Genomic DNA, 19,444 nt, shown 5'->3' with positions numbered 1-19,444 from the left:
GGTTCCGGGAACAACCTCAAATCAAATTCCGGAACGGGAGCCGCAAAATGTAAGTCATTTTCACGGTCTAGTGGTATGACTAATGTCTTGCCTCTTAGTCCACAAACCGAATTCCCAATCTTGGGTCATTCACAGCTCCAGGAACTCCTGGTATTGCCCTCAGCTATCGGCCAGGAAGGCCTAAGGTTGTGGAGGTGAGGGCAAGAACGTGCATCTTACGAGATCTTGTTCGCCCTCTGGGTGGTGGTGTTTTCGGCAAGGTTGATCACGACATCTGGAGGAATTTTGATTGGTCAATCGAGCCAAATCTGGTGGGGGTCTGCCCCACAGGCGCCGTGCTGCAGGACCCCTTTTGTGGCGATCTTCTTGAAGGAAAGGTTTTCTGTTAGACAAACTGCCTTTAAACGCGTCTCCGAGGTTCGGTGTTCAAAACAGTTGTGCCAGCTGTTCTTTGAAGGAGATATTATTTCGTGGCGTTGATAGGAACCATGATGTCATGGAAGAGTCCCTTCATGTCCTCGGCTCTAATGCACCGACCACCGAGTATCAAAAACCGACTTAGATGAACAGGGCAACCGTAACGTTAAACATGTATAAGATGTCAGCATTTTTCACCTAGACAATGACAGAGAGAGAAGCCATGAAGTTTATGGGACTTGTGTCGACCGATTAGGTACAACACCAAGCCCTTCTTGAGAATGGCTTTTTGATGTGCATTTGTACGGATAACTATGTAAGGTGTTTTAAATGCCATGATACACTGAACACCCCTCGAGTCTGGGCCATTCGAGGCCTGTCAAACCAACCCACCTCAACCGCAGGACCGAGACATATACCAGGAGTGAGGACGGGCTAGATGCCTATATGTTGTTACAAGCGCGGAGCTGACCTGCCTATTTCAACAGGTCTGTTCTACCATACACCGTGATGGTCGTGATACGTCTAGCACATTTTGTTCGCATTTTCCTCCCCGAGACATGGCCCGCCAAGAAAATCGCGGGGCTCCATGGACCCTTGCTCAGAAAGGTGGGGTACGCCTTTTCGTTCCTTGAAAACCATCGCCGATATGCGGCACGTCCAAAATGACATTTCTCCCATGCTACAGAAATTTCTAAGCTGTAGCAGTCGACAGCTTTGTTATCAGTTTAACCCAAAGAATCAATCATAAAGCACAATGACTGATCAGGCAAGCACCTCCCCGCGGGCGAGCCGGCCTTCGTTGACCCCAGGGATGCGAAGCAGTTCGTTCCTTAAGGAGCACCAGCAGTACCGTCCACCACAGAAACCTGAAAGCCACTATGGAATTGACACCGTCGTTGAGGATCTTCAGACCGCTTCTACCTCTCAGCGAAGACCCTCCCTGTTCAAGGGCATCCCCTCTCCGGAAAACCCGCCGAAGATAGTGGACAGCGGCGTAACCCACGATTTGACGCACCCGAACTGCACTCCTCGTCCAGGAAGCTACACTGATCGGCTGATCGCGACGATCTTCTACAAGACAAACTCGCCCAGAGCCTCGAATGCGATACGTCCTCCTCAAAGCCCTCCTTCTCAGAAGGGGAGTCAGTCCTCTGGCGGAGCTGCCGACTCCAGTATCCCCCCAACCATGGCCCCAAGCAGCAGTATTGAGTCATTTCCTCTCGAACCTCCCGAGGCAGAGCCCGAGCCCCTCGATCATCTCTATGGCTCGTATGTCTCGCCTATGTGCATCACTGCTTTCCTTTCCCTCATGTCCACATTCCCTCTTCCCCAGGGCGCGACGGAGGTGACATCGTCACATCGCTGCTTGAAGCTGGACGCGAGCCAGGAACACCGTCCAGTGGTTGTCGAGTTGACTCTCTGCCCCGCACCGTCTCCCGACTACCTGCCTCTCAACGACTTGCGAAAGCATGAGGCTATCTATCGATTCGAGCGCGAGTGGAACGTCGATATTGCCCTGCGCAGAGACACCCTTGCGCGGAGATACCCACGTCTGGTTGTCTTTGACATGGATAGTACTCTGATTACCCAGGAAGTTATCGACCTTTTGGCGGCAACCATCAAGGACCCGCCTGACCTCGCTGCGCGTGTGGCAGATATCACACACCGTGCCATGCTTGGCGAGCTCGAGTTTGACTCCGCCTTCCGCGAGCGCGTCAAGCTGCTCACTGGCTTACCGGAAACAATATTTGAGGAGCTGAGGCCGGTTCTGAATGTTACCAACGGTGTCAAGCCTCTATTGCGGGCTTTGAAGAAGCTGGGCGTTAAGACAGCTGTTCTGTCTGGAGGATTCCTGCCACTGACAAGCTGGCTTGCAGGACAGCTAGGCATTGATTATGCTCATGCCAATGAGGTTGTCATCGACCCCGAAACTCGCCGGTTGACTGGTGAGGTTAAGGGTCGGATCGTCGGTAAGGAGCGGAAGCGCGAGTTGCTTATTGAGATCGCTCAGAAGGAGGGTATCGCACTGGAGCAGGTTGTTGCTGTGGGCGACGGTGCCAACGACTTGCTCATGATGGATGCCGCCGGCCTGGGCGTTGCTTGGAATGCAAAGCCGAGGGTGCAGATGGAGGCCAGTGCAAGACTCAATGGCGATAGCTTGCTGGATCTTCTTTACTTGTTCGGGTTTACAGACGAGGAGGTTCAGCAGCTGATTGCTTGATGTATAACCTGGGTTATTCCACTCTTGGTGTTGTGGAACATGAGTATACGCATTGACAAGTCATGCTCCCACTGCCTAATGCTTTTTTTTTCGTTAGACTCAAAGAGATCAGGAAAGTTTGTTAATTGTTTTGCTAGCCCGCCAAAAAGAATTGAGAGCCCTAGGTATCTCTAGAATACAATGGCATTCGTCTTGGTATCAGCTTGCTTACTAAGATTTCTCCTGTCATGATCCCAACATTTGCCAAATGCATTGTAAACTTGTTGCGCACTCTTCATACTTTACTATGCAGATATCACTGACCTTAGGATCACTATCTCAACACCGGAAATGCATCTACAACCTGAAGTTTGCGTCTTTGGGCTCCCTCAACAAGCAAAAAAAATACATCCTGGTGCGATACTTGTCAGGTCCGACGAGTAGTTCTTCCCGGATGCAAAATATAACTAAATGACTTCATATCTTTCCCGTCGGTAGCTAGTGTAGGTATGCATAAGAGATGGTACAGTATGTGTCCTCAGAAGCACACCTCCACACTTTCAGCCCAACGAGCCCACCTTGCTCTGCAGTTGCCATGAGCAAGGGGGGCCGGCTTCCGTCTCCATCATGCCCGCCTGGAAAACATGAATCCGTTGTTCGAAGGTGGACCCCGCTTTCAGGTCTGCATGGCGGACGGGATGATGCACATGCGTTGCTTGCAGAACATCGAACGTCGACATAGCAAAATCCTTTGGTCAGGCTGGAGCAATCGATTCATATCGGTCAATTATCCTAATTCAGGGATTGTAGCACCTGTCTCTCTAAGCAAGGTACACATCAATGGCATTGGTCGATTGTCCTTTTTAGCTGTCAAAAAGCTAAGTGTTTTCTACCTGCTTGATGTGGCGAAAGGGATGGTGGCTGGGGTGATGAACGTTCCGTTGTCGAAAAGTGTGAACTCTCCATGGACCCAGGCCGGGAGGAGCCAGGACGTTGGATGCATGGGTTCTGGCGAGCTTGGTGTTGGACCCTTGCCTCCAGCTTTCGTGAGGGTGGGATGACCCTAACCCTCAGATGTGGATACCTGGTTGACCTCGAACGACTTCATCCACAACCCCGCTTTGCCTGTTGGACGGGAGGAACTCGAGCCTGTCCCACGGCATGTCGATCTTACAATGGACGTTCTGTGCGATTTTTGAAAAATCATTCAAGGGAGAAAAAAGTGAAGTAGAATTGGTAAGGAACGGAGGTCCGGCAACACAAAACCTAAGACCTAGTTCTAGTCAGTGTTGAAGCACCTTTTCAAGATGCATCTGTTAGTCAGTTCAAAGTTGCCACCCGAATGTTTTCGTGGATCACCAACAGCGGGGCAATTGATCAAGGGGGGGTCCAGCTGGCATCCCTTCCAGTTTTCTGGTTGAGAAAACCAACTAGGCGCAGGCACAGATCTGGACATGGAACGGGTTTGTCACACAAACAAGCGCAGCCCACAATAGCAATGTTTGTACCGGCAGATAAGAGCACTTGACTCATGCGGCGAGCGCCCAGTAGATACGGTGAACACATCGCTCATGTTGCATCGTTGAGGTTGGGCTGGGAGCCAACGGCAGCCCAAACCCGCCTGGAGATCACACTTAGGATGCAACACTTTCACCGGCCGGAAGTCCCACTTTGCAACCAGCATTCGCATTGGATAGGTAGACGCTAGAGGTGCTAAGGATGAGGAGTCTCGCTGAGGATGGCAGCTGCACAGCATAGGGGTAAAACGATTGGCAGGCTTGGGATGTAGGAGGGGCAATTCTACTTGCGGACGGAGGGTTGCAGCCTGGCTGTCCGTGTTTTGAGATCAAACACAGTAGGCACTGTATGTTGGCTACATTGGGGGATCAGGCCAAACTTTTCAATAGATTTTCTGCCTATTTGCAAGTAAGTGCTGGCTGATTTTGATTCAAAATGTGGCCATTAAGAAAACCTTGTTGTAGGTAGGTTTTTGAACGCCGTGTGTGTGATACCACCGGTTGGTGAGAAGCCTGATCGCGGGGCAGCGGGGCAGCGGCGAGGCGCGGCATGAAATTCACTTGGTCGAATTTTGAGGGTTTGCCCCACTTTGAAGTTTTTGTGCTGTCTGCAGGGGCCCACCAGGCCACACTGCCCCTCCCAAATCCTGCCCATAAAAACTTCGACCCCTCTTCCAAACTTTGATCTGCTTTCCCTCTTCTCTTCTTCGTCGGCATACCTGATTCAAGCAATCACCTGCCACTTCAAGTGCGTATTTCTACCCTCAACGACTCGATTCATCGACGCGTATCACATCTAACATCTTCTTTGCAGCCCTTTCTCTTGCGCCTGTCGTCAGTCTCTTCGTCAGTCACCGCACAACCCTCAAAACCGTAAAAATGGGGTAAGTGACCACCGCCTTCTGACATCTGGCCTCTGGTCCTGCGTGCCCGGTTGCGGCACTCGACAATCTGATCATAGCTAACTTTTTCGAACAGCAAGGAGGATAAGACCCACATTAACATCGTCGTCATCGGGTTTGTCTCCCTTCGACCAGCGATGCTGAGTCGCGTTCAGGTTTACTGACATTTAGCGATCCAGCCACGTCGACTCTGGCAAGTCGACGACGGTAAGCATTCCCACTCATTTAGCTCATCTGGTTAATTAACTTTGGTAATCTAACGAGATATCAGACTGGCCACCTCATCTACAAGTGCGGTGGTATCGACAAGCGTACCATTGAGAAGTTCGAGAAGGTCAGTCACATTTTGCTTTTAATCTCCATTCCAGTTCCTCCCAGCTTCACTTTTCACTGCTCATATTCCCCAAAATTCTTCCCTGTTCTCATTTTTCTTTAAGGCTGCGTATTTGTGGCTACCCCTCCTTTATCAGAGCAGAGGGAGGGGCACACAAAACGAGCTGATAAGCAAAATTTTGAATAGGGACCCACTCTAACCCCGCCTTCCGGACTCAACAGTCGGATGCCAAGATCAGAGTGCTGACATCAGCAAACAGGAAGCCGCTGAGCTCGGCAAGGGTTCCTTCAAGTATGCCTGGGTTCTTGACAAGCTCAAGGCTGAGCGTGAGCGTGGTATCACCATTGATATCGCCCTCTGGAAGTTCGAGACCCCTAAGTACTATGTCACTGTCATCGGTATGTTGCACTCTCACAAGACCCTGTCAAGTCGGTCGCACAGTTCGTTAATTCATGTCCCACTCCAGATGCCCCTGGCCATCGTGACTTCATCAAGAACATGATCACTGGTACCTCCCAGGCTGACTGCGCCATTCTCATCATTGCCTCTGGCACTGGTGAGTTCGAGGCTGGTATCTCCAAGGATGGCCAGACCCGTGAGCACGCTCTGCTCGCCTACACCCTGGGTGTCAAGCAGCTCATTGTCGCCCTCAACAAGATGGACACCTGCAACTGGTCTGAGGCCCGTTACAACGAGATCGTCAAGGAGACCTCCAACTTCATCAAGAAGGTCGGCTACAACCCCAAGACCGTCCCCTTCGTCCCCATCTCGGGCTTCCATGGCGACAACATGCTCGAGCCCACCAATAACGCTCCTTGGTACAAGGGCTGGGAGAAGGAGACCAAGGATGGCGTCGTCAAGGGCAAGACCCTCCTCGAGGCCATTGACGCCATTGAGCCTCCTAAGCGTCCCACCGACAAGCCCCTCCGTCTTCCCCTCCAGGACGTCTACAAGATTGGTGGTATCGGCACTGTTCCCGTCGGCCGTATTGAGACCGGTGTCCTCAAGCCCGGCATGGTCGTCACCTTCGCTCCTTCCAACGTCACCACTGAAGTCAAGTCCGTCGAAATGCACCACGAGCAGCTTGCCGAGGGTCTTCCTGGCGACAACGTCGGCTTCAACGTGAAGAACGTCTCCGTCAAGGATATCCGCCGTGGCAACGTCTGCGGTGATGCCAAGAACGATCCTCCGGCTGGTGCCGCTTCCTTCGAGTCTCAGGTCATCATCCTGAACCATCCTGGCCAGGTCGGCGCTGGCTACGCCCCTGTCCTTGACTGCCACACCGCCCACATTGCTTGCAAGTTCGCCGAGCTCATCCAGAAGATCGACCGCCGTACCGGCAAGGCTGTTGAGGACAACCCGAAGTTCCTCAAGTCTGGTGATGCCGCCATCGTCAAGATGGTCCCCACCAAGCCCATGTGCGTTGAGGCTTTCACTGAGTATCCTCCTCTCGGCCGTTTCGCCGTCCGTGACATGCGCCAGACCGTCGCCGTCGGCGTCATCAAGAAGGTCGAGAAGCAGACTGGTGGCCCTGCCAAGGTCACCAAGGCCGCCCAGAAGGCTGCCAAGAAATAAATGGTTTCTTGCTGAAGCCAACAAAAATCTCACTTCCAGAGCTCGCGGCCGTTTGGCTCGGGAAGGTCGCGTCGCGGGTTCCACCGCACCGATACGGATTCTGCTTTGCATGAGCACTCGGCCGGTTTGTCATGGGGCACATATTGAGGGGGAAATGGAGTTTCTGCGAATGAAAACTTCTCATGATGTGCTTAGTACAAAATAGAGTCTCCTAGAAGTGATCACGAAGGTCATGATTCCCCATGTCTGCTTCTGCCTTTGCCTATGATGTGACAAGCTTATCTCCCCTGCCGCCTGACTACCGCATTCGTTAAAGACGATGCTACCCCTCACCGACTTATTATATAACGCAAAGCTTTTTGATGCCTCATGATATCCATTGTCTTGGGACTTTCGACAGGGACACTAGAAGCTCACCTTTGCCTGACGTAATAGACGAAGACATGCCTTGGTCTGCCAAAACACCCAATTAACTAAAACTGTTATCCATAACCCACAAACAGCAGTAAGCAAATTATTGCAATCGATTTGGAGCCGTAACATTTATTGTTGCTGTTTTTGGCACAACTCATTTTTATTTCCCAGTTGCTCAACTCATCAAAATCTACAAAGATACAATTTACAAGTAGTACAGCCAGTAGGTTTTGTACACGGGCTAGCTTCTCCTCTTAAAGCTGTGGTGTCTTTAGCTGCCATTTTAACCGGTCTTCCCCCTCTGCAATGCGGACAACAGTATCCAAAAACTCGCGCACGGCCGCCGGGGGACCTGTGATGGGACTCAGTGCCCTGGTTGGGTCGTTGAGGACATGTCTCTCAAATTTCGACCTGTGGATTGTTCCCTCTCCGTCTTCTTCATCATCGAGATTTTCTTCCCTCGCCTTGGCCTGGCGCTGTGCCCTGCGTCGAGCCTCCTCCTCTTGCTTGAGGCGGTCGAGTTCTTCGGGAGTGATGCGGACTGCTTCAAGTGAGAGCTCGGCGCGCTCGCCGCCACGCTGGCCGGCTTGGATGCTGGTGTAACGGAGCTTGAGGCCGAGGTATTCGGCGGTTACGGTACGCTGCATCTCGACGGAGGCGAGGTTGTAATCTAGCTCGATAAAGCCTTCTTCTCCTGAAGATGCTTGTTGTTTTGGGGTGGCGGCATCGTTGCTAGAGTCAACGGGGGAGAAGACACGGCGGGGAAGACGAATCTTGGGCACGAAAGTAGGAGTGATCAGCTTGCCGTCCCACGGGCGCAGGTTCGCCTTGCCGAGGAAGTCGATTATGGGCGTAGCATGGTTCTCGATTTGCTCGCCAGGAAGGACAAAATAGCGCTGTTGGACGAGGCGCGTGTCGACAGCGGCTGAGGGGAAGAGCACATCATTTGTGAAAATGTCGGTCACGGCGCGCAGGTCCTTAAGGCGCTTGATTTCACGATGGTCGGCTTCTATGCGGAGCTCGAGGTTGGGAGCTGATTCGAGCAGGTCGGGAGAGAGGGTGGGTGAGGGAACAAAGCGGATGACGATGGTGGTGTGCCAAAGCCCTTCTTCTCGAAGATTGGTTGGCAGATCAAGAGTGCCGAGGGGGGGCAGGAAGGGGACAAATGCACGCTCAAGAGACCTGTCCAGCTGAGTTGCGCCTGGAGCAGACGACTTCTGTAGCATTGCTTGCTTTTGGGCAAAGACGACTTGACCGAAGACGGCGCTTGTGTCGGTGCGCAGGTGAGACGACCAACCATCAGGGGACTTTGTGGTTGACTCTTGCTCTGAGGACTTAGCATTCACCGCATCCCACGCAAAGCGGAGAGCTTTTTCGGGGATGTTGAGCGGCTGGTCTGGCTTAGCTGAACTTTCGGATGCCAGAGGAACTGGAGTAGTCCAACGTCCCCAAATCTTAGAACGCTGTTGCCAAGAGAGCTTCTTTCCGCAGTCAAGGACCGTAACATAGCGGCCGTTGTTCTCCAGGTTTTGGGGAATGACCTCCAAGCTTGAAGCCTCCCGAGGCTTAACGCCATATGCATCGCGCAAAAAGCGTAGCACAGTCTGGTCAGCGGTCTCCAAATCTTCAGGCCTATCGGGGTTGTGGGTCCAAGACACCGCGATCTTTTCACCTGACCGGTCGTAGCGAACCACGGTGTTGGTTACACTGCCCACTTCCTCGAGCACAGCAGGAACCAGGGCTTCCGGAGCGCACACGTGAGTGGCGTTGAACTCAGCAGTCCTTGTATTCGAGAGAATGCGATTGACCCGATCGAGGATGACCTCCGCCGCGTACTTCGGCGCCATAATAGAGATATGTTGAGACTCCCGAATCATTCTGACCTGGTTGACAGTCCTCAGGATTGCTCTAGGGGCGCCTTCCAGCCATCTCTTATTTCCTCCTGATCAAGACTGCATGTTAGCTTAGGCGACCTGAAGTCCCTGGAGGAAAGTGGAAACATACGGGTCAGAAGTGTGAACTCGACTTTGCGTAGTCTGAAGATGAGATAACCGGGCCGTTGCTGAATCTCTTGGTAGGACAGATTCCAGCACTGGCGCATCAACCGGATGGCCAGTCTCTCTTTAGGAGTCATAGAAGCAGTGATGTAACCGTCAAGCTGAGGATCGACATCTTGGATTGCATTCTCGACAGCGGGCACCCAGGGTCTCAGCTCGAGCAGCCATGGCGGTCTCTCGGGAGCCTGCTCCTCGCTGGCCAGAAGCTTTCGTGTTTCCAAGTATTCCTGAATATAGTCTACCAGCTGGGCACTCGTGAACCCGTTCATTAGTGTCTTCTTCAGCTCCATGAACTCAGCCTCGGTCAGGACCTCCCTATCTTTGGGCTTGAGTTCATGGATGTTGAGCAGAATGTCTTGTAACGCTGGATCCCCAGAAGCTTCGTTGGGGAGCAGCGTTGTTGGATCAACCTTATTTTCAGTTCCTTCATCTGCCTGGATATCTTCAAAGTTCTTTCGCCTGATCCGCTTCTCTTCTTTCAAAATGATCGCGGCACCAGGCTGGCCCAAAATATCGATAGGAAGTCCCGCTCGTTCAGGAGCGAGAATACGAGTACGTGCTTTGTACTTTTTTGGCTTCTTGAACCGCTTGGGCTTCAGCAGCGGATCCTCCTCGAGATAGCCTTCGGGTAGGACGAAAGGCTCGGTGCTGGGTTCGCCAGGCTCATTGTATGCGGCCTGCTTTGGCTGCTCCGTCCGGCCGGACTGCTCTAACTGTGATGTTTGATCAAGCTGGATTGTCGGCTCTATTGGCGCTATTGGTTCTTTTGTTGACTTCGTTGGTTCCGTCGTTGACGTTCCTTCTGTCTGCGCTGGCTGCTCTGCCGGCGGGGTCTGAGAGGTCTGAGGGGTCTGAGGGGTTGACTGTGGTTCAGACTGACTGCCAGCTTCTTCACTAGCTGCCGGGACATCGCGAGTGCCGATATATCTTCGAGCGCCCCCGAAAGCCGACGAGGGAAGAGCGGGAGGAGGGAGCCGCAGGCGGTTAGCGGCGCCAGTCAACCGGAGGCGGCATCTTAGGCAGACAAAGCTGGCGCTTCCGGCCAGTGTTCGTCTGAGCATGGGGGACGAATTGGGGTAGACGGCCGCCTGCTGCACCGCCGGGGCCTTCGTTATCTTAGAAAGATGTGCTGCGAACACCGACGCCGAACATGTCCAACGAAGAGCTCGAGGACTGCGGCCAGGGTGGATCTTGGACGATGTTTGCGACAAAGATTTTGGGTGGGTCTCTGTCCTACAGCGGGGGACATGGCACCCTGTTGGGCCCGCCAGGGCTGATTTCCGGCAGGCAAAGGCGCCAAGATTACATGTCAAGAGCATATGGTAGCGCGACACTGACAGGGGGAGACGCGACGGGCCCCTCGTTAAACTGATTGCTTTCCCTCTTGGTGCAACACTTGAGCTACCTACCACATCAGATCAACCACTCTCTTGTCGACGGAGTCGAACATTTGCTTCCTTTGTCTCAACAGTTCAAGTCTTTGTCACAGCTCACTATTATTACCCGTTTCCCGAATTCTTTCTTCCCCCCTCCCCCTCCCCTCCCCTCCCCCCAAGATACATCTCGGCAAATCGACATGTCTCGAAGCCGCCAGGTACGTAGTGCGGTTTAGATTTCTTTGTCTTCGACAAATCTAACTAACCAGAACAGACCGCGCGAGGAGACGAGGATGAGTATATGGTAGACGTCGACGGCGATGAAACTATGGGCGATGTTGGTGAGAGCGATGTCACGAACAAATTAACCAAAAGCCTGGTGCGCTATGCACTTGCTTGCGAGTACTCACGAGTCCCCATTCGGAGAGAAGGGATTAGAGAAAAAGGTTCATAACTACCTCCAAGCTTTGGGGAATGCCTACCTAATCCTGAATAGTACTTGGGCCTCATGGACGAGCATTCAAAAATGTTTTCGCAAGAGCACAAGAGCAATTGCGGACAACGTTTGGTATGGAGATGGTCGAATTGCCAATAAGGGACAAGGCTCTGATGACGGCTGATCAGAAGAGAAGAGGTACGGTATCCCACACAGCCGTCAGTCTCGGTGTACATGTTTCAGCCACTAACTGACGGCTATTAGCTGCCAAATCACAGAGTCAAAAAGAGCAGACGTCCAATGCCTGGGTTCTCGTCTCCATCCTCCCCGACCCGTATAAGAAACCCGAAATAATTAGCCCGTCCAAAGTTCAGTCCGCCGATGGCGAGGCCGCTTATGTGGCTCTATACACGACAATAATCTCCATTATCACGTTAAGTGGTGGTGAACTGAGCGATCCCCGTCTGCGACGACACTTGACTCGGCTCAACATCGCCAAGAACATGCCCAGCCTAAACCCGAATAACAGGCATACACCAACGGAAGCAACCGACGTATTGTTACAGCGCATGGTCAAGCAAGGATACCTCGTAAAGTCCGATGCGAATGGCATGGGAGACGAAGACTCTATTACGTGGCATGTTGGGCCTCGCGGCAAGGTGGAGGTTGGAAAGGAAGAGATCGCCGCGTTTATTCGGACAGTCTACGGAGGCTCCACCGATGAGCTTGAGGAGCAGTTGCGGCGCAGCTTGAAAGTTAAGGAGAAAAACCCCCATGTCCAACAAGCTGCTGTCAGGAGAGAGCAACCTAGGGAACCAAGGGAGGAGGAGGAGGTGGTGGAGGAGCCCGAAGAGCCTGAACCCGAGCCGAGCACACAACAACGGAGACGGGGACGGCAAACTCAGATAGAGATGGATGAAGACGATGAGTGACATCGTCGTGTGGTGTGTATGGTTGAGATGGAATGGTTATTAAGCTAAGACATGATAATGTTGGGTGGTAGCCTGTTGTACCCTGGGCTATCATCTTCGACTTTTGGGGACAGAAGTGCCTGTCTGCTTGCTTACTTGCTGCCACATGCCGGGCAATTCTTCATGCCGTGCAATATTCGGCAGGGCCGAATATAATAGATATGACCTGGCCCCATCCGCCAAATATCCAACCTCCCTTTCTGCCGGTAGACTCCAGGTTGTTCCATGCTCAGCACGACCTCGGTCCTGTGGCTCTCTGCGGTTTCGTTCTTGTTGCCTGTGTATAATCCTCTCGGAATATAATCGTTTCATGACCCGTTCTGCGTATTCGACATTATGATGTCCTCCTCTCTTGGCGGAGGGGGGCCAACTGGCTGGAGCATTTTCTGCAAGTTCCTTGTTAGCGTCATAGACTACCAGGAGGATGCCTTTTTAATTCAGCACTGGATAGCCACATACCCTAATCATCTGAACGCGAAACTTTGCTACAGGCTCATTCTGGGCCAGGGCCATGTACGACAGCAATGGTGGGTGTCCGACGATGCTCGAGTAGGTGTCGCGATGGATGTTGGTCTTCCACTCCCAGCTCGTTGTATCGGGATGTCCTGTGCCAACGTACTTGGCCTGCAAGCGCTCCAGCTCTTGCTGGTTGCGCAGTTTGTCCGCCTAGTTGTAAGCCTAAGGTTAGCGTATTTTTTTTTCCTTAACAGCAAGTCATTGGCTCAACATACCATTGTTGTGCTATCTGGTCAAACAACGTTGCCTGTTGGAAGACTGGCACCCGCTGGATCGCGCCCGTGCTCCTGCTGCTGCGACTCTCCAAGATCCCCCTTGTGGGACTACAGCGCCAAGCCGAGCGAAACGGCGACCCACAAGGCTGGTCTTGTCCTGGACCTGGGCAAATTTGAGAGAGTGTGGGGGAGCTGGCTACAATGTAGTGGCTGTACTGTTCGCGGGTGGCTGACATGCGCTGCGACAGCAGCTCTCTCAGTCGCAGTTCATCTCTTTCTGCTTTTATCACTTCGTGAGTTAAGTTTCACCTCGGGCGACCTTCATTGACTCATATTTCTTTACATACTAGAATTGACACTTCTAAAGATTTGTGTCAGTTGATTGAAAGAGACATCTGTTTCGAAGCCCCATTCTTGAAATCTTAGCCGCTTCATTTTGAAATATTAACCGGCTTTTTTTTTTCTCACACTGAACCCTCAACATCAGCTCACATTCTCAACAACATCAGCGCTGTAACCACCACATTCACCGCATTCGCCAATTCATTACACCCCAAATCAAAAATGACAGAAATCTTCTTCCAATCCGCCCTCGCGGCTTCCAAATCTCAAAAGCTCGCCGCCGACGCCGCCAAGATTAAATCCTCCTGCCTTGAATCTCACTCTCACCAACATCAACACTCAGACACCCCCTCCCTTCTCTCATGTCCACCCTGTTACGAATCCCTCCTCGATGCCCTCCGCGCCCGCTACCTGGGCGCAACCTTCATCAAATCAACCACTGAAACTGCCGACCCCTCAACATCAGCTACATCTTCCTCACGAGGTGTAGCAGCAACAGAAGAAGGAGAAAAAGAAGAAAAAGAATGGTTCTCCCCCCGCCGCCCGTTTCTCTCTGACCTCGCCGCGCTCATCGACTCCGCACGGGAGTACCAGGTCTCGCCGCAGGCGATAGACGAACGGATTCGGGCGGAGCGCGCGCGCTGGTATGCCGAGCGGGTGCGCGGTTCGTTGCTGAGGCTGCTCGTGGAGGATCCGTCGGGACGTGGTGAGGTGTTTGAGAAGTTGGAAGATTTAGCCGCGGGGATGGCGACGGCTGCGGCTGCTCCTTCGGGGCCTGGGGGCAGTGGGCAGGGTGGTGTGGGGGATCCCATCCGGTTGGCAGAGGAAATAGCTGAACGACTGCGGGCTGGTCCGCTGGCGCCATATGAAGGCAGCGCGACGGTAGGAGAGAGGTTAGCCTCTGTCACGGACCCGTCCGAACGCGCCGAAGTGTTGAAGCAAGCTTTCTTCGCCAACGAAGACAACAGCACCGTGCCAGCTGACCACCAAAAATACTTCTCCCTCCTCCTTCACGGCGGCCTCTCCATGGACAAAGTCGTCGACCGCATCCTCGAAGACAGACAAGCCGCCGCCGGGGCGCGCGAGCAAACAGACAAGCTAAACCAGCGGCTGGACGAGTTACGTCGTGCGCGGGCCGCGCATGAGCTGCAAAAGTCACGGAAAGCGCAACGGCGCGAGAGTCTGGCGCAACAGAGAGTGCCGGAGGAGTTGTATAACTTGCCGGCGTGCGCGGTGTGCGGAGAGTTGCCGGGGACGAGGGAGTTTTTTGTGTGTAGCGTGTGTGTGATTCTGGCGGAGAAGGGAGTTTTGGAGCGGCCGACGGTGTGGTGCTCGGGGGAGTGTGAGGAGAGGGGTCACGTAAGTCAACCTCATTTTTGCCATTGCCATGAATCGTCCCAAGGCATCTTCTGACGTGTTTCAGGCCTCCCATACCGAACAAGCCCACCTCTGCGCCTCTGCCTCCCATTGCCTCCAGCTCCATCAACATCCCGACCAACCACACTCCTCTCCTCTAGATGTACACTTCTGCGCCGAGTGCCTTACCACCCTGAAACAACCCACGCTCTACTGCACCCTCGCCTGCGCAGATGCCGACTTTCAACACCACCGCGAGGAAGTACACCTGCCCGAGCGGAGGAACCTGGGCTTGCCCATGGACGAGGACGAGGACCAGCTGGAGTATCTTGACGACCATGACCACGACAATGACACCAACATGACCGACGGGGATCACAATCCAGAGCAGCAGCAGAGAAAGCAGTACCGCGCGAGGGATATTACCGCGGTAATGACTTCACTAGAGGAGGCGGTAAAGGAATGGGAGGGGAGGAATAGAGTCCGGATGCAATAAACTACTGCGTATGATCTTTTGGGACTCAGTGTAGTACTATAGTAATATCTCCTCCAAAGGAATACCTTCACATGCCTTAGGCTGTGTGAGGAATGGGTGTATTGTCAGTGTCGCTGGTCGACTTTGAATGAGGATCTACAGAGTTGCGAGACACTGTTTAACATAAAATGTGGATGTTGATATTATAAGCGCTGAAGAATTACGGACACCAAAGACAAGATATGTTTGTGGAAAAAAACTGTTTTGAATACCTAACCATTTATTTTGGAGCCGTCAACAGTAATACCTACACAAATGCCTCCCCTGAGCAGCTGGGTCATACGTGGCCATCATAAAGTAAAGTTTTAATGGTGAATTTCATGTTCAACCTCTCCGCATTTCCCCAGCAGCCTTTGGAAAGAGAAGAGTAATCGAATCGTTCTCCCTCACTCTGCCTCTCCTGAGTTTGTTTTGTCTGGCCAGAAGCTAATTTTCCCGTGGGAAGACGAACGGATAAAAAAGACATGAAAGAGAAAGGAAAAAAAAAAAAGGGGGGGGTGGAGGGGGGGTATTCCATAGCGAGACGCCAAACCAAGACAAACACGGAGTTTAACACATAACACTAGACAAGACAAAGTTCGGTGTTGTCGAAACCTCGTTATAAGAAGGGAAGAACCGATAACGAAGGACCGAATTGGAGGGGTATTGTTTCAGTTGGTTCATGCCAAATGCCAATGGCTAGACCGGAATGTCGTGCTGGATAAGAGACGTGAAGATTGCTAAAACGATGAGAAAAAGAACCTCGAATGTAAGAAGACTTGAGAACAATCTCCCGAATGAAGAGAAAGGTAAAGTTGACATAAACACAATCGCCGACGACAGATCGACGGCATATCGCTCATCACCACAATTGCTGCAGAGTTGAGCAGGCTAAAAGGTTGGCTAACTTTATAGCTCCTTCACTGGGCCATCTTACCCCCATGAACCTTGAGCCTGCTCGTCCGCCAACTCTCATACCAATGCTCCCTGCTCAGCTCGCGCAGCTCAGCACGCCACTCATTGAACACTGTCTCCTTGAGGCGAACAAAGTCGCAGTGCTGCTCATTATACGGATCGGCAAAGCCCCAGGGGAACTGGCGGCCAATGACTTCCGGCTCGTACATATCCGGGCTGAGCACAGACATGGGCAGGAAGGGTATCTCATCTTCGTTCGATTCCGCTTCGTGTTCTTCGTCTTCCGGGGATTGCTGGCGACGCGGCGAGCGACTGGAATGGCGCTTCTTCGACGTGGGAGGTGTGTTCGTTCCCTGGATGGGCAGGTCTGTGTCATTACCAGAGGAACTATCGCCCTCGGGGGCACAAGTCGGCGATCTGGTGTCTTGCTCCTCGTCCTCCTCCACAATCTTATCCGGGTTCGAAGCCGAGTCGTCGCCCTCGCTGTCCTCATCAGCAGCAGCCAGCGCCTCGAGTGGATCAAGCTTCGCCTTCTTCAGACTCTCGGCAACCGTCTTCTTCAACATATTCATGTGCTTCGTGGTAACGGTATCGGCCTTGGTAATAACGGGAATCACGACCGTCTTACCCTGCAGCGTCCTGACAACCTGCAGATCCAGGTCCTCGTCCAGCCCGCCCACTATGCGAGAATGATTGTAGTACTTCAGGCCAGTATTGTGCCCGTTAGCCGCGGCAGCCTTCGCCGCAGCAATGTTTCGATCCAGACGGGCCGGATCCAGCAGGAGGAAGACGGCATGGATGTGGGTATCCTGTACCCCCGGCGATCTTATCACCTTCATCTCCTCGGTAAAGGTTTCCTCGAACTTGCTCTCGATGAAGCTGGCCATCTCGCGCAGCTGCAAGTCGACGACGTTCTTCTCGAGGCCCTCGGAGTCCCAGAGGGTCAGGCCGACGCGCTCACCGTCGATTTCGGTCTCGAGATAGTGCGGGATGAAGGTCCCAGAGGGGGAGGGCTTCGGCATCTCGTCTTGCTCGGGGGAGGCAGCCTTGGCACGCTTCTTGCTTGGAGGGGCGAGCGCGGTCTTGAGGAACTCGAGGAACGAGGTCTTGCCGCAGTTCGTTGTGCCGACGATCAGAACACTGGAGGCTGGTGAGTGACTGGAATCAAAATGAAAGACGGGAGAGGAGGTCACGGCTTACTTGAAAGGAGTGGGATCCTTTCTTCTCCGGACTCGCCTAGGGCTGTTGATGGTACTGATCGCGCTGGCGTAGCTGTAGCGGCTACGGTGCGTCATACTGGTCGTCCTGGGGTACGGATCAAATCCCCCATTCGGAACCGGAGGAGGAGGAGGGATGCTGCTGGCAGCCGATCGCGGGGGTTCCATGGACGGGCGCGGTTCGGCGACTCTGTTCATCTGAGTTGGATCGATTCTGCCAGAGACGATAGCGAGAGAATCAGGACGATCGCCTAGGCCGAGCTGGGGCGCGGGTGCCCCGTTGTAGAGCACCGGCAGGCGCGGGGGCGAGTTGGGGATGGCATTTTGCTGGCGCTCCTGCTCCTTGGAGCGCTGCTTCTTTAGTTCGCTGCTCTTGCTGCGGCGCAACAACATCCCGAGGCCGGGGCGACGGGCAGGTGGGGTCATGTCGTGGTCGAAGGGGACTCTTTCTCGGTCAGTATGCTGCTGCTCGGGCAGGTGGCAGCATAAGCTGGAGGAGCAGACGGCAAAGAACCGGATTTTGAGTTCCTTGATTCTGGACGCTGCAGTTGGAAAGAGGATGGTTCGAGGACCCCGAAGCAGGAGGTCGCGATTGCAACGCGGAGAGTATTACCACAAGGTGACGTTTTTAAGACCAGGAAGCGCCTACTGGGCTCTTTCGAGTATCTTAGAGGTCGCTTTTCGGCAACCAATTTGTTGAGAGAGCAGCCGTGCAATTGGCGACGCCAAAACCGATGGTTTGCAGGTGAACTCCTTGAAAGAGTTCAAGTCGAGGTCGTCACTTTCACAAGCTCAAGAGTCAGGTTGTGTGCTAGTTATGGATGTCAGCGTGTCAAATCGAACTAATACTAAACATCAAGAAGCAATGGCGAGATGCGTGATCACAATTCATGATATTACATGCCCTTGTGTTCGCTGCGATCTCCCCTTCGGACATGCGATCCAAGTTTCCATCTCAGGCAAGCTCCCCTCCGAAGAATGCATACCAACATAAGGACTAAAAGCAGACGCGAAAATGGCAAGTTGTAAATGATATCGGGAACACGACTTACCTGAATAATGGCAGCTGCAGACTCGAGCTCTCGAGAAAACGCTGAATGGCACTGACAAGTCGTCGCGCGTTCAAATGAATGAGATGACCGAACGATGTTCTCTAGGGGGGGGGGTTTGGTGTGTAGCACACACGGTACGAGTACGGGCAGGACAGTAGAGTGCTTGTACGGTTACAAGTGGGGAGACAAAGGAATGAAAGGCCGGAGTATTGGAAGTTTGGCCACAAACCACTTGGAAAAGAGGAAAAACAGCGCAGAAGTGCAGGTAAAAAAGGCGGCTCGGCCGTCTTCTAGATGATGTTGTTGAAGACAACTACACGTAAGGTAGGTCGGTAAGGCAGGTAGGTTAGGTATGGGATGAAGTGGCGCGCCGTCAGGGGTGGTGCCGAAGAGAGAAAGAAAGAAAAGACGAGTGCAACGCTCACCAGCAACAATGGGCCCTAGCCCAGTGCAGCAACGCCAGAGAGAGATTGGCTGATGGCTTCCAGGGCCGGGGATGTGTGTGGTACGGTTCCAGCGGGCAGCGAGCAGTGGGCAGCGTGGGATTTGCAAATAACACCAGGGACAAACTAAAACGGACAGGATCCGTGTCAGAACAGTCTTCATGGTCCTTCACTTCACTCTCATTTGGGTCAACACAAGGAACAAGGACTTAAGGCCTCTCTCTCATCAGCGCTGTTCCTCTCGGCCTGAACCCGCAAAACAGGAGTTCTGTCGTGGTCACAGCTTTCTGCTGGAGGTTTTGCTTGAATGGCCGAGGATGATTATTAGAGTGTGACCAATATGCTGCAGCAGCTTACTCTCATGTGGACGTCTCGGAGCATCTGTAGGCACAGTGTACTTTCAGACCTCCAGCGGCCTGTCCCGCACTATCTTAGTGAGCAGCCAGGTGCCTCGGAATCTCTGCCATTGGATGCTGTGTGCCCGAGCGCTTGGTTGGGCTCTGGTGCGTGGTGCGGTTGACTTATAGCAGTGTAAGAAAGCACTGTGATACTGTGTTCCACCGGGAGCTCTCCACAAAGCTTTGCGATGCTGTAGCCAGACTGCGTTGCAGGATCCATGAAAGAGAGAATCTTGAAGCTTTCTTGTTGCTACAGAACGATCTTCAGGTACCG

General features: G+C 53.0%; 7 protein-coding genes across 7 annotated transcripts; 4 read left to right on the top strand and 3 right to left on the bottom strand.

Moving 5' to 3' along the window:
- Positions 1–1,174: 1,174 nt before the first annotated feature.
- CTHT_0012220 (phosphoserine phosphatase-like protein) lies at positions 1,175–2,641 on the top strand (the record flags this gene model as incomplete). Its single annotated transcript, XM_006691676.1, has 1 exon — positions 1,175–2,641. One exon carries the CDS (start codon positions 1,175–1,177, stop codon positions 2,639–2,641), a length of 1,467 nt encoding a protein of 488 aa, XP_006691739.1.
- A 2,375-nt stretch (positions 2,642–5,016) lies between these two features.
- On the top strand, positions 5,017–6,948 carry CTHT_0012210 (putative elongation factor; the record flags this gene model as incomplete). The annotated part of the gene is made up of 6 exons (XM_006691675.1): positions 5,017–5,021; positions 5,116–5,154; positions 5,219–5,246; positions 5,311–5,373; positions 5,633–5,771; positions 5,840–6,948. The coding sequence occupies 6 exons, from the start codon at positions 5,017–5,019 to the stop codon at positions 6,946–6,948; spliced, it is 1,383 nt and encodes a 460-aa protein (XP_006691738.1).
- A 668-nt stretch (positions 6,949–7,616) lies between these two features.
- On the bottom strand, positions 7,617–10,480 carry CTHT_0012200 (uncharacterized protein; the record flags this gene model as incomplete). Its single annotated transcript, XM_006691674.1, has 2 exons — positions 7,617–9,304; positions 9,367–10,480. 2 exons carry the CDS (start codon positions 10,478–10,480, stop codon positions 7,617–7,619), a joined length of 2,802 nt encoding a protein of 933 aa, XP_006691737.1.
- A 515-nt stretch (positions 10,481–10,995) lies between these two features.
- CTHT_0012190 (uncharacterized protein) lies at positions 10,996–12,163 on the top strand (the record flags this gene model as incomplete). Its single annotated transcript, XM_006691673.1, has 4 exons — positions 10,996–11,013; positions 11,070–11,136; positions 11,337–11,429; positions 11,496–12,163. The coding sequence occupies 4 exons, from the start codon at positions 10,996–10,998 to the stop codon at positions 12,161–12,163; spliced, it is 846 nt and encodes a 281-aa protein (XP_006691736.1).
- A 347-nt stretch (positions 12,164–12,510) lies between these two features.
- Positions 12,511–12,936, bottom strand: CTHT_0012180 (uncharacterized protein; the record flags this gene model as incomplete). The annotated part of the gene is made up of 3 exons (XM_006691672.1): positions 12,511–12,588; positions 12,662–12,868; positions 12,934–12,936. The coding sequence occupies 3 exons, from the start codon at positions 12,934–12,936 to the stop codon at positions 12,511–12,513; spliced, it is 288 nt and encodes a 95-aa protein (XP_006691735.1).
- Positions 12,937–13,497: 561 nt separating this feature from the next.
- CTHT_0012170 (uncharacterized protein) lies at positions 13,498–15,127 on the top strand (the record flags this gene model as incomplete). Its single annotated transcript, XM_006691671.1, has 2 exons — positions 13,498–14,634; positions 14,699–15,127. 2 exons carry the CDS (start codon positions 13,498–13,500, stop codon positions 15,125–15,127), a joined length of 1,566 nt encoding a protein of 521 aa, XP_006691734.1.
- A 938-nt stretch (positions 15,128–16,065) lies between these two features.
- Positions 16,066–17,703, bottom strand: CTHT_0012160 (putative GTP binding protein; the record flags this gene model as incomplete). Its single annotated transcript, XM_006691670.1, has 2 exons — positions 16,066–17,200; positions 17,261–17,703. The coding sequence occupies 2 exons, from the start codon at positions 17,701–17,703 to the stop codon at positions 16,066–16,068; spliced, it is 1,578 nt and encodes a 525-aa protein (XP_006691733.1).
- Between the last annotated feature and the right edge of the window lie 1,741 nt (positions 17,704–19,444).

The sequence above is a fragment of the Thermochaetoides thermophila genome (assembly GCF_000221225.1).
Source record: "Thermochaetoides thermophila DSM 1495 unplaced genomic scaffold scf7180000011814, whole genome shotgun sequence".
NCBI classification, from domain to species: Eukaryota; Fungi; Ascomycota; class Sordariomycetes; order Sordariales; family Chaetomiaceae; genus Thermochaetoides; species Thermochaetoides thermophila.
Note: the sequence above shows the minus strand (reverse complement) of the source record. Positions and strands in the feature narration are given on the sequence as shown.